At 40.0% G+C, this 13174-nt stretch overlaps 1 protein-coding gene across 23 annotated transcripts in view; it reads right to left on the bottom strand.

Annotated features, from left to right (window-relative positions):
* The window catches only part of LOC130176857 (pleckstrin homology domain-containing family A member 5-like), an 82282-nt gene extending 70238 nt beyond the window's left edge, over positions 1-12044 (bottom strand). For 3 of the 23 annotated variants that reach the window (XM_056388243.1, XM_056388220.1, XM_056388224.1), the window contains exons 1-3: positions 10404-11825; positions 10226-10302; positions 8711-8768 (exon numbers count right to left, since the gene is read on the bottom strand). In XM_056388243.1, coding sequence (XP_056244218.1) covers positions 8711-8768; positions 10226-10302; positions 10404-10660 — 392 coding nt within the window. In that variant the 5' untranslated portion in view covers positions 10661-11825. Of the gene's footprint in view, positions 1-8710; positions 8769-10225; positions 10303-10403 lie in introns of all 23 variants that reach the window. The other 20 variants (XM_056388244.1, XM_056388229.1, XM_056388231.1 and 17 more) reach the window with 16 other exon arrangements.
* Positions 12045-13174: the final 1130 nt, after the last annotated feature.

Genomic DNA, 13174 nt, shown 5'->3' on the forward strand with positions numbered 1-13174 from the left:
ATGGGCAGCCAAGAATGCTAGGAACAAAACCAGAGGCTTACTTGGTCTGACGTGGATTTTCACTGAGAAACTGTCTTAATCAGCACCTGGGGCAGGCACCAACATCAGAGGATCTTTTACACATATGTTCACACACAGAGCATCCAAACATACACGCACTTTTTTTCCAGTGCCTGCCAGATGGCAGGGACCCCACAGAGACTGAAACGCCTGAGAGCAGCTCAAAGTCAGCCTAGTTGACTGTCTGTCTGTCTCCCAGTCAGCGCCCAGTCTCACAATAGAGAGTTATGGAGTCAGACAAGTATGATGTACAGCAGATCCAGATCCACTGGTTTCCCTCTTAAATCACCTCGCACACACAAGTGAGCTGCATGAGTACCGAGCTCTTACAGAGTAGTGAGTCAGCAGCCACAGCCATCATAGTCTTTCCCTGCCAAGGGGGTGAGTAAACACTCGCTCAGAGATTTGGAGTTTGAATAAGGCATTGTCCCCAGTGTGCCATTCGTTAATGTTAGCCATGTGGATGGAAACGTCTTACTTATTTACAAACACACTGCTAGAAACTGCATCCCTCTTTTTACATGATATTGGTGTGTAATAATTGGCATGACATTCATCATTCATTCATGTTTTAAAGTTTGTTCATTGTCAGTCCAGAGATTTGCATGTTGTTTCTGTGTAAATGTGGATTCTCTATGGGTGTTCAAGTGTCCTCCAACATGTAAGATGTATGTAATTGGAAATTGATTTGCCCAAGAAGTGTGAAGGTGGTCATCGGTCTTTGTGTGACAGACTTTGTGTGCTGGGATATACTGTGGCTTCAGAAAAACAAATAAAAGAAACTGGCTCTACTTGTTGCCTTAATAATAAATCTCTTGAAGTACTTCAAGTTGCTACCAGCTAAGACACACACGCTGTGGAAAACAGAGCCTGAGACGCTTATGTGTGAAAATGGACTGTTGCTACTAATTTTATAAAAAGAAAATGTGAGAAGAAAATTAAATAGTGAGCATGGCCCCAGCAACCCAGCATAGAAGGTTAATTAGGTGATTAGTTTAGTTTCAGCAAGGAGATTGAACTGGTAACACAGAATGAAAATTTAATTTATTTTAATTAATTTCTTATTTAAGATAATAACAAATATGAAGTATATTCAGCATGTACTTGTCCCCAAATTTCTATGAAGCATGTGATGTTTAACACTGATAGAAATGTTAGGATTTTTATGACTGAACCTCTCCAAAAAATATATATATAATGTTTATAGTTTTGTGCACATTCTTTGCCTCTTGCATAGAATTGCAAATACTGTGGTGCTGGTTTTTTTATGTGTACTTGGCTGCACAACATGAAACAACACATGCACAACACTTTGTATGGATGAAGCCACTGGTGGACCTGGCAGAGTTTCAGAGTTTAATATACCATGCACACTGATTTAAGACAGTGCTTTAACATTTAACTGTTGACTGGAAGTATCCTTGAGGGGTCCCGATGTACAATTTTACACCTGCCAGCTAATCAGACAAATATTTTCTATGTCCACGGCACAAACAAATGGAGAGAATGGAGTTGTAATGGGGGATTACGCTGAAGGTTAACAGTGAAGTGACAATGCTCTTGCCTGCAGCTGCAATCCTGTTTCAGAAGCATAGAGCAGTTAGTCACAGGGTGAATGAAAGGCACAGTTGTGATTGGTGACAGCTTTCTTTTGACTATGAAACTCTTGATTTGATGCACCAGAGCAGGTGCTCTTACCATAAAGTCAAATGTTTATCAGTTTAATTAGCCTAAATGTTAAGGCCAAAATTGAGCTGACTTAATGAACTAATAAATTCAATTAAATATTCAACCCTATCTTGCATTTATTTCAATTCCAAGTCCAAACAATTGGTCCCCTCTCTCACACAATAACATTGGATCAAATGGCAATGTGCAATGTGAAAGTAGTCACTTGTAGTGGCAAACCTTAAGAGAACCATCACCTGACTCAGCAGGTCTCCTCAGTTTTATGAAGCGTTTTAGCATCCTTCAAATTTCACTGTTTTTGGTCAGTGTCATCGCTCACAAAGTGTCGTTTTCTGCAAAAAAAGCTCTTAAAACCCACTGTGCACTATCTTCCCAGGCACCAGACAACAGACAGACAAAGTTAGGTGGTTGAGACAAAAAGATAACAGAACTAAAAGAGAGAGAGCATTGGAATGAAAAGTCGTCAAGTGGCCAGAAACATATCTTCAAATGTATGCTAATGTGGCTCTGTATCTGCAGGATGTTTAAAGAGTCAACTGTACTGTATACAGCTTGTTTGTTTATGCTGTTATTGCAAGTTTAAAGCAACACTAAGCAAAATGCTGAGAGCAGTAGTATTTTTAAGAAAGAAGGCAAAAGGAAAAATGTGTATTCTTTGAGCCATTAAGGATTAGGGATGTTTTTTCTGACACTCGTCAACCAACCATTAACCGATAACTGACAAGATTATCATGTACTATGTAGAATAGACGAGTGTCTGTAACCTATTAAAAAATACTAATACACAGGGGTTATGATCCAGAGTAGCTAAACTAAGCGGGAGACAGGTGAGCACACAAACACACAAACACAAACACACACACGCACACACAAACACACACACACAAACACACACACACACACACACACACACACACACACACACACACACACACACACACACACACACACACACACACACACACACACACACACACACACACACACACACACACACACACACACACAGGCAGGAAAGAAGCCCCTCCAGGCAGATCATCACACAAGTCGATGGTCCTTTTAACTTCATTTTTGCAGAAGAAACGACCCGCTTATCTAAGAACACATAAAAAGCTCTGAGTTATAAATTCATGAGGTTATTATAAAGATCACATGTGATTAAAAAAGAGCAGAGGAGCAGAATTGCTTTTTGACTGGTGCAGAGAAATGCGCTTCTGGTGTGAACAGCCAGACTACTGCTCCCACAACAGAGTTGGACTGGCATTAAACATTAAACCTCAAAATAAAATAAACAGGCCAGGCCTACCTAAAGTCCTCAGTGGAGTGGGCAGCTTGTCTAATGGTTTTTATTCAGAAATAGCAACATGTGGACATACTTTGGGGTTAGTCTGGTGCGTAGTCTGTTAACTGTTAGACCTGTGGCGGAGAATAGCCACTCAGACAGTACTAATGTCCAAGGACATTTGAACCATTTAACAGATAGCATTAATCGGTCAAAATTCTTATTGTCGGTTAATGGTTAAATGGTGAAAATTATGAACAACCATATTATGATTATTTTTTGTCTAAATTTCTGAAGTTATGAATCCAGCAAACAAATACTCTGTGCATTTAAATTGTGGTACATATGTTGGTGGTTTGTCTGTATACAGGGCATTTAAATGTAAATACAACAAGCATTGGCAAGACCTGTAATTAAACAGCATTAATGTTCGCTATGTAGCAATAGCAAAACTTAAAAATAGTTCCTTTAAGCAATAAAAGATGCTGATTTTAGGGACAGTGCCATCATGAAAATTTCATTCTGTTTTAAACAAGAACCTTTACGTGAGTCATTACACAAAATATTGTCAAAGTAAATATAAGACTTCTGAATAGTTTTTTACCACATTAGCCATTATGACAAACAGAAGCTTTAACAGGTTATCAATAAAAACCACAGAGCCATCAAAAAGGAGGATTTGATTATTTTGCTTTGAGTGACAATTACCACAATTGAATACTGATCGACATGAGAGCAACCCTGTACTCCTGCTTTTAAATGTGGGCCTTCAAAGCAGAAAATGAACCAACAGCTAAACAGATCCACTGGAGAGATTTTTGCCATAATTGGCCAAATTTCATTTGACATGCTTTCCTCTGTTGTGAGTGATGAATTATGCAGTGGTAGAAGTGAACGGCCTAATGAAAGTACTACTACAATATTTATATTTTATGTTGCACTTCATAGTGATGAGCAGAAAATTGCTCTCAAAGGACACTCACAAAATGTCATCAAATGAAACCTTAATAACTGGATAGCAATCAACCTGGACTTTTGGCCTATTGCAGTATGAGGGTCAGCTGTTTGAGCCCCGTACTATACTTATTACTAACTCATTAGCCTTCAAAGCAAGATGTCAGCCATCTCATTGTGTAACCTAGAGCAAATAGCCCTGATTTCAGCAGTGAGGTTTTCCCCTCCTTTCCCAGACAGAATTAATGAGACAAGAATAGCGAACAGAGATAGAGAACTGGCAGGAGATCTGCACCTGTCTATTTTATAAATATAATTGCTGTGAACACTTCCTGCATCCAGTTCATAATTAGTCATCACTCTCCTACTATAATATTAAACCTTCTGCACCAGCCAAACTGACTTCACCCCATTTATCCTGATAGACACTTCTGAAAGGTCTTCAAAGGTGAAAATCCTCATTAACAGACAGTGACAGGCAAACACTTTGACAAACCACAGGTTCAATTGCCCAAATCATGTCCCTCTGTCTTGTTCAGAATGAGACTTAAGTTAAAAAGTAGGATTATGTGCTACAGAGATAAAATAGAAATCACAAATCTGCCAGATGGCAAAGTCTCATCAAAACACTGTTTATGTCACAAACAAAAACAAACTGAGTAGATATCGTACTCTGGGTGGCTGTAGAATTTACTAGAAAAAATGTCATGGACATAAAATGTCCAATGGCTTGACTCCCCACATAGCAGCCTACACAGCATACAGAATGGTGTATGTGTTCTTTAAAAACAGCATATTATCATCAGCAGAGAACCTTACTCTGTATCCTTTCACAGAAGTGCAGTTCAAAAAGAGATAAATCGCCTGCTCCAAGCTCTCAGCCCAGGGTACAAAGTAACAGACAGATTAATCTAAAGTAGAAAGTGTCCGTTACTCTGATGTGTGGATTATTGTTTCAGCTCTTGCAGAACCAAAGCACCACAGTAGCTGGATGCCGTTCAGGGTTCTCTGATTTATCGCCAAGTTCAGCAGTTGAGACCAGAGCCAAAAGCCACTGGCTTAAAAACTTGAATGTATTAGGACTAATGGGTGGGTGCTATTGACCCGTTCCTCACTTGTCAATGAGCCACAGCAGAGAAGAGGGAGGATACAATAATACTGAGTTTGTGTGTGTGTGTGTGAGTGTGTGTGTGTGTGTGTGTGTGTGTGTGTGTGTGTGTGTGTGTGTGTGTGTGTGTGTGCGTGTGTGTGTGTGTGTGTGAGATTGGTATTTGTTCTGACAAAAACAAAAAAGCAAATAAATAATAGTCAAGTTGAACAGAGGCAGCAGTGAAACTGAAGTTTTTAACTGTAGCATCTTAACAATGTGTAGACAGATTTTTTTTTTACTGCTCGCAGTCCTGTCGAACCCTGAAATAAAAGAGTCACAACGTACTGACTTTAGTTACACATGTCTACCTGTGAACTGAATTAACAAGCTATAGTTAGCAAATTTACACCTCCATGTTATCTCACTCTGTTAGTGGGGGAGCAAGTACAGGGCAGTTGACACATAGTTCCCCAAAATAAAAAGGCGCATTGGCATTGGGCCATCTGCAAACAACCCAGAAACTCAAAAGAGACTGCTCAGTCTGAGGAAAGCAGTAAACCATGACTGATTCAATTAACATCTGCACTGACCGTCACTCATTCAAAACTCATGCTACTATAAAATAATCAAATCGTGTGATGTCCACACAATGACAGCAACAACCTGCGCTCCATCCTCCCCAACACATACCATCAGAGGACAGCCTACGTCAGCACAATCTGCTCACTGATGCTCACACTGTGTAACCTGATGGTAACAGCTAAGCCACGCAGCCAGCATGTGAATGGGCCAGATCTTTTCGCAGTCTCAAAAAAGACTTGAGTCACAGAAATTAATGAATGATCCAGTCACTATTTTGTAAGTCTGAAAACAAGAGGAGGGGGTTGGTTTTTTTGGTTTGGTTTCTGTTTGTTTATGTTCATTTGAAATGCAAAAATATAACCCTAAACCCTAATGAATCGGTGATAAAGTAATGATAACCTATCGTAAAAAACAAGACACAGACTTATCCAGCTGTCATCAGGCTAATGGTTCTGGACAGTTTTCCGAGGCATTTTCAGAGGCAGCCTCACATAAAGCCTCAAAATGTTCCAAGTACTGTCCAAGACAGTTATCACATAAACCTGTCAACCAATCTCTCTGTCAAAACAATGAGTCGCAACGATATTAACAGGCATGGTTTTACAAAGGCCACGTACACTACTCTAAGAGGTATCACTACTGACTGACAAACTGATCTTGTGCCTTGAATTGACCATACTTGTTTATCACTGCATGCAGACACTCACAGTTGTGACCGCATGACTTGAATTCTAAATGCTCCTGCTAAGTAAAACAACAAAGGGAAACCTCCTGGGCCAGTTCCAGTAAACAGGCTGGGAAAATGTGTCTTACTTAAACAGTCCACACAAGGCAGCCTTCGGCAGCGTTGGTCACATTTAGGTTTCTTATCTACATGTCATCCACAAAGTCTGTACCAGCTTTCATTAAAACTAAACGCAATGAGCAGGCAGTACAGTCCGCCATATGCTAGTATTTTCTGTAGGCACACAACAAGAGGAACTACATATAACATTTTTTATACTGACAACATGAAATTAATTTTTTCATTTTCAAACAAAGGAGAGATGCTGTTTTTTTCTTGCTTAGCTGCAATCTACAGCACGCTCAGTTCAAGCGGCTGAACAGTTTGTTTATGGTGGCTGTCACTTAAATACAGGTGACTGAAAGATTCATGTGTGGCTCACCTGCATCTTAGCAGACAAACAAATAAAACCACAGGTCCTCTTTGCCGAGCAGTGGTGCATCAGCTAATACATGGCTGCTTTAAATTTTCCTATTAAGTTTGTCAGATATTCAATAAGCTTCTGATTACTATTAAAATGACTGAGGCAGATTTTAAATCCAAGTAATCACACAATATTACATTAGGTTCAAATGTATGAGTCAGCTGAGCTAATAAATGATATCACATTATATTATTTATATTTATCAGTCATGGTAAAAGATAATGTGTGAAAAAAAAAAAGACACACGTATATATCCTTAATCACAGTACATTCAACACTCTCTTAATCCTCAGTTAAACTGTGTGTACACCAGGTTTATCTTGTATCTCACACACAGTACAGTCAGTGAGTCTAATTTGTAGAAGACAGAGCAGCCGACTTCAGACTCGACAAAGCTGTTAATTAATCCGCAGCTTCTAAGGACACAACAACTGAATTTACATGTCTTAAAACTTTAAACTCATTAAAATGCCAATAATGTATGACACCAATGGTTTTTCACTTGCAAAAATGCAGTCTGCTCGCTTTGCAGGAGACAACATGATTAGTTTGTAACCGCCAGATACACAGGGATCAACCAATGTCATCCGCAAGTCTGCCTTGCACTGAGAAGCTCTGATAAAATACTGGAATATAAAATTACTGCCTTTCAGTCGGACTGTCTGGCAACCTGCCACATGAAGCTCCTCAAATTCATGAGGAAGTCAAAGAAGAAGAGCGGATTGAGTGAGTATAATAAGACATAATATCCTAAATTCATAGCCTGTGTATTGCAATGACTTCAATCATACACAGGCATTCTTGTATTTGTCGCAGAGAAATCCATCCGCAAAATATCTATACCAGCTGTATGAGAGGAGTATTTCATTAAGACATGCAAAATAACAAAACATCTCAGCTCATATCCTTGGATTTAAAACATTCTGAGGACACATGATGAATCAGGGCTAACTGAATGACAGCGCTTGTGATCTCTTTTGATTAGTCGCATGCATCAAGCTGCCAAGGAGGAGAGAGAGGAAAATGAGAAATACACTGTATTTCAAAGACTATACAACATAGCCAACTACTAATGTTATTCATGTAGATCCCGGTTTTCAAACAGAGAGGGGCACAAACTGAACAAACCAAAGTCGTTTCATGGACATGGAGCATATATATCACATTTTCTCCTGCCCACATAGCACAACAAATGATCATGCTGCAGATACGATGTTCAAACAAAATCAATTGAAGACGACTTTAAATAAGAAAGTCTTTTCAAATTCCTACGTTAAATTCCGAATACTGTACATTGGCATGTACCTCAGGAATATTTCCCAGTGTCTACTTAATGACAAGTGTCATTGTAAACTGTGAGCAGACCATATAAACCCAAACAGTGAGGATAACTGTCACAAAAAGAGAACACATTATTCTTTGGCTCAACTCCCCAAGTAGGCTCAGCTTTGAGCGGGGCAAGTCTGAATAAATAAAAACAGCTCGCAAGAAGACAGCAACCACACTTTGCCCATGTCTGTCTCGTATTTGCACAATGTTCCTGTGTAATCATTAACTTTTGCAATAGGCTTCTACAGCACAGAAATAGGGAGTAAAGGTTCCAAGTTTATAGCCATGTAATATTTGCTTCTAAAACACAGCATGTTCTGAGAAGTAGCAAGCATTTGATAGAGTTTTTGTACCATTTGAGGTGAATAAGAAGGAAATAAATAAATTCCTGTTTATAATTAAGGCCTCATGGTGAGGTACAGGTGCTTTGAATTCGTATCGCATGTTTAGATATTGTATGTGGGTTCTGACATTATAATGGGTGTGTGTCTTGTGGAGGGAGGGAGTTTAACTCACTTGATAAAGCACCGTGCCCCCTCGAAAGTATATCCTTCTTCCCATCCAGTGGGTAGGTCTGTGAAAAAACAAGAGGTGGAAAATAACATGTGAACACAAACTGGTAGAACAAACAGATGTTGTGTGTGTTAAATTAACTTCCGGCTACCTTCTCAGCTGTCAGTTCACACACTAAGATGCAGGATGCAATTAGTTGATCAAAAGAACATTAATTGGCAACTGTTTTGAAAATCTGTTATAATTTCAGTAATTTCTTGCTGCTTTTTACACTTAATAGCAGAGGACATAATAGCATAATTGTAGTAGTAGACATATCTCTGGGTTTTGGACTGGTTTGACAAATAAGGCAATTTATACATTCCACTTTTAGGACTGCAACTAACCATTATTTTAATTATCGGTTAATCTGTCAACTATTTTCCAGGTTAGGTGGTTGTTTGGTCTATAAAATGTCTGAAAAGATACACATCACACTTTCCAAAAGCTCAGTGTGAGTGTCAGTGCTCAGTTGTTTAGTTTGAGCAGCAGTTTAAAACCCCAAACTATTCAATTGAGTATTATATATATATATATATATATATATATATATATATATATATATATATATATGACAAATGAAAACCAAGAAATCCTCACAATTCAGAAGCTTTAACTGAAGAATATTTGGCATTTTCGCTTGAAAATAAACAATTATTAAAATGGTTGCTGATGATGGGCAAAATTTCTCACAATCTTTTGACATTTTATAGGCTAAAAATAAATGATTAATCGAAAAGATAATCTGCAGATTAATCAATGAGCAAAATTCTAATAGTTGCAGTCCCACTGAGATGCAGAGGCTATTAGTAAGAGAGGTGGGAATGAGTTCAGGTCAGCAGGAAGCTGCTACTGTGTGTAGTCGCATGGTAACGTCACACGATGAAAGAAGCTAATTTTACCATGTTGCACACAGTGTTTAAGGCTGTTCGGGAGATTTTTGCAGGGGTGGGTTAGACAAAGCTAATTTTGTAGATTTATAGTTGACCTTTACTAGCCCCTCTGTCTATAGCAGCTGTTGCTGTATCTACCTGTCGACTTGGAGATCACTGATGAGCGAGCTCTGGTTCTGTTAACCCAACATCAGGTGCACAAATCTGTCCAGTTATGTGGTCGACAGAAGTCGTTAGTTTATTCAAAGTGACACAAAATGCCTCCCAAATTAATTTGCATGCTGCTGGTTGTAAGTAAGAGTCAGTCAGCCAACATCCACTCTGCGACTTCATTGACCGACCAACCTGAAGAAGAGGCTCACGAGTCAGGCAGAGGTGGGCACGAGAGGGCTCACTTTTCACAGTACGAGCGCCAAAAGCCCACTCATGCATTAAGAAACACAGCATGGATGTCACAGTCTCTCTCTCACACACACAGTGTGGGAAGTATCGGTTTCGGTATATGGGCAACAACAACGCATGACGACAGACATGGGAGACGTTAAAGACAACGAAGAAACTTGACAGCCGTTCAACGACACCTTACCTGGAGTTTTTCTGTGCCCGGTTATTACCGCCTCGCCACTCACTGGATGCAGCCAGGTTGTACTCTTGGCTTCTTCGCTGTTGAGAGAAGGAAACGCATTCATTACTACACGGCGACTTTGCTCGAAACAGAGACGGACAGAAACGACTTGAGCTGTTTTCTTTGAAGGGATATTTACTTAACGAAGAAGACGCGTCCATCCCGAGTAACCCCATAACTCCACGAAGAAGGGAGACAAGAAATCCACTCGGGTTGTAGATCCGCCGCCATGTCTGCCAATACTGTATGACAATCGCGCGGCGCCGCTCGCGCAGGCAGCGCGTACACGGAAACCTTGGCAACGACGGATGGCTGAGAGGAGGGCAGGAGCCCAGGGGGGTAGGGTAGGCAGGTACAGTCAATACATGGTGTCTGATTTGATTGACTCACAAACATAACAAAGTGTTATTTTTATTTGTAAAAAGAATGTTACATGAATACCCTAAAAACTTGTTTTTCTTTGTTGTTTAATTGGCTGTGTGGGTTTGTATGGTTGTGGCTGTTTTATTATGTTATTTTTCCCTTTTGCATTGCTGTGGATGTATATTGTTCCAAAGAAAGACACATCTCAGCATTATGAACAACCATGGGGGCAGGGCCAGATTAACCTGCAGGGGGCCCAAGGGCAAAATTGATCTGCTGGGCCCCTATAAGCCTTCTTCACAGCAGATATATGAATACACATCAAATTTTGTATAAAGCTGTCTTAAGACACAACAATGCAACAGTGAGCTAGTGTGCACAACATCAGGACCCTGAAACCAAAGAAGCTACATCGAATTCAGCCATAACATTTTATTACTTACACATGTGCTAGTCCTACTGTGAGATTTCAAAATGTCTTCCATGAAAAAGATCCCGTTTGTCGCACTCTCTGTGTTGTGTGTACTGTTTTTCCCTAGAATACCGTCTGGCTCCAGATTTGATGTGTCGTAATTTAATTAAACACATTAATTTCGGACTATTGAACATGCATGGCTGGATTACTCACTGGACAAAGCAGGTAATTGACGTGGGGCCCCAGAATGCAAGGTCCTCAAAAGTTTAGTATTCCCTGCATGTCAGTTGGCTTTGGTAGTTTGATTAATTGCAAATTTTGACCTTAATTGCTCGCAATGATTGACCACCAGAGGTGAGAAAGGCATCAGAGTTTTCACATTTCACTTTTCATATTGAACAGCCAAGTGCAATGGAGAGATTGTCTTTATCCCCATTTTTAAATTATATTGCACCTTCCTCATCATGTCCGATGTGGTCAGACATGTCTCTGAACTAGTTCTGATCACGCACAACTCAACTCTTGATCCAGCCATGCCAACATGCATGATATTGTTGGCCCAGCTGTTTGAGAGGCTGACCAAGTAACAGCAATGTCCCAAATTCAAGTTTGGCCAAAGACCTTTGTTGCATGTTATCCCTCATTTCTTTCTGCCCTCATTTCCTCTCTCTTCTGTCAACTGTCGAATAAAGTCATATGCCCAAAGATTTTAAGACAGTGCCTCTCAGTAATAGCAGCCACCACCCTGAGACCTTTATCATATCAGATAGTGTTTTACTTTAGTACAACATATTCCAAAACAAATGATCAATTAAATTAATGCAAACCAGATGACACACAGTAGGCCTGGAGCTTTTGTGGCCCCTGGAGTTCTGGGGCCCAGTTGCCCTCTCTGCTGACTCAGTAATCCAGCCTTGCATGGAGGCACAGACAGGCAGACACACACACACAGTCTACTAGCGCACCCACACTTTCAACTCTACCTTTAGGTTCTTGGTGTCCGCCTTCTGTCATTGTGCTGTGAAACTGCAGCATCAGCCTTTCACACCATACAAAGACAAGTCATCCAACACCGCTGTGCCTGGCCTGTTTGTTGGCATTGTGTTGCATTGTGTTCTGGACACATGGTATGCCACAGTTTTTGAGGGGGCTGGTGGTGGTGGTGGAAAGGGGACATATCTGCCAACTGCCAGGTCATTCACTTTGGAGAATAAGTTTAAAGGAAGGAGAAACAGGCTGTGATGCCTACCCTGGTCAGATGTCAAACACTGAGCCCTTTGTATTCTACTTACCTGGGGCGGAATAACAGCTTTCTAGTAATGTTGCATACAAAAGAGCTGCTTGTTTTTCCCCATGTAGTTAAGGCAATGGTCTGTGAGAGGAAGGAACGTAACAACATTCAGCAAAGCTGAGTTTCAATCAAAAATTAACTTCATATTGATTTGAGATGGGTTGCAGAGGCCCTGTTGCATAATGCATGGCTAAATACAATCCACCCACTAACCTTCCAATTGAATCTGTATATAGGTTTTAAAAAATCAGATTTTTTTGAACAGTTGACGCATCTTTTTAACAATCTTTTAAGGAAATATGTACAATACCTTACTTGCCCAAGCCCCACCTTTTTCTATCACTATTTAATCCCTTTCATAATATTCATGAAAAAGAACCATTAGGGTGGAAAGGATTGGATTAGAGCCTGATACCTACCTGTTTGTGCTGGTATACCTGTGGGACTGAGTGTCTGAAAGCCAGGATTTTCTGCTTCTCATTTTTCCAACAGGCAACTCAGCCCTATTTCTTACCATTCATAGAATTCAGAAAAGAAACGTGAAGCACACACACACACTATGTCCTATTCATGGCTCTTAAGATTTTAGGCTAGCCTGATATCTAGCACACAAAGCTTGGGATCAATAGGCATATTAATCAAAAGTTTTCTCCAGTGTACTATAAAACATTTTTCTAGAGAAACTAATTTGAATTCATTTTGCCTTGACTGGACTTTTTCCACAGGACCCTGAGTTACAGGGTTGAGTGAGAACTTCACAGCTGCCCTAATCAATATGCACATTTGCGTGGACTTCTATTTCCAGGGTCTGACAGTAATGACATAACAGAAAGTCTAGCAC

Source organism: Seriola aureovittata, chromosome 10, assembly GCF_021018895.1.
Source record: "Seriola aureovittata isolate HTS-2021-v1 ecotype China chromosome 10, ASM2101889v1, whole genome shotgun sequence".
Classification (NCBI taxonomy): Eukaryota; Metazoa; Chordata; class Actinopteri; order Carangiformes; family Carangidae; genus Seriola; species Seriola aureovittata.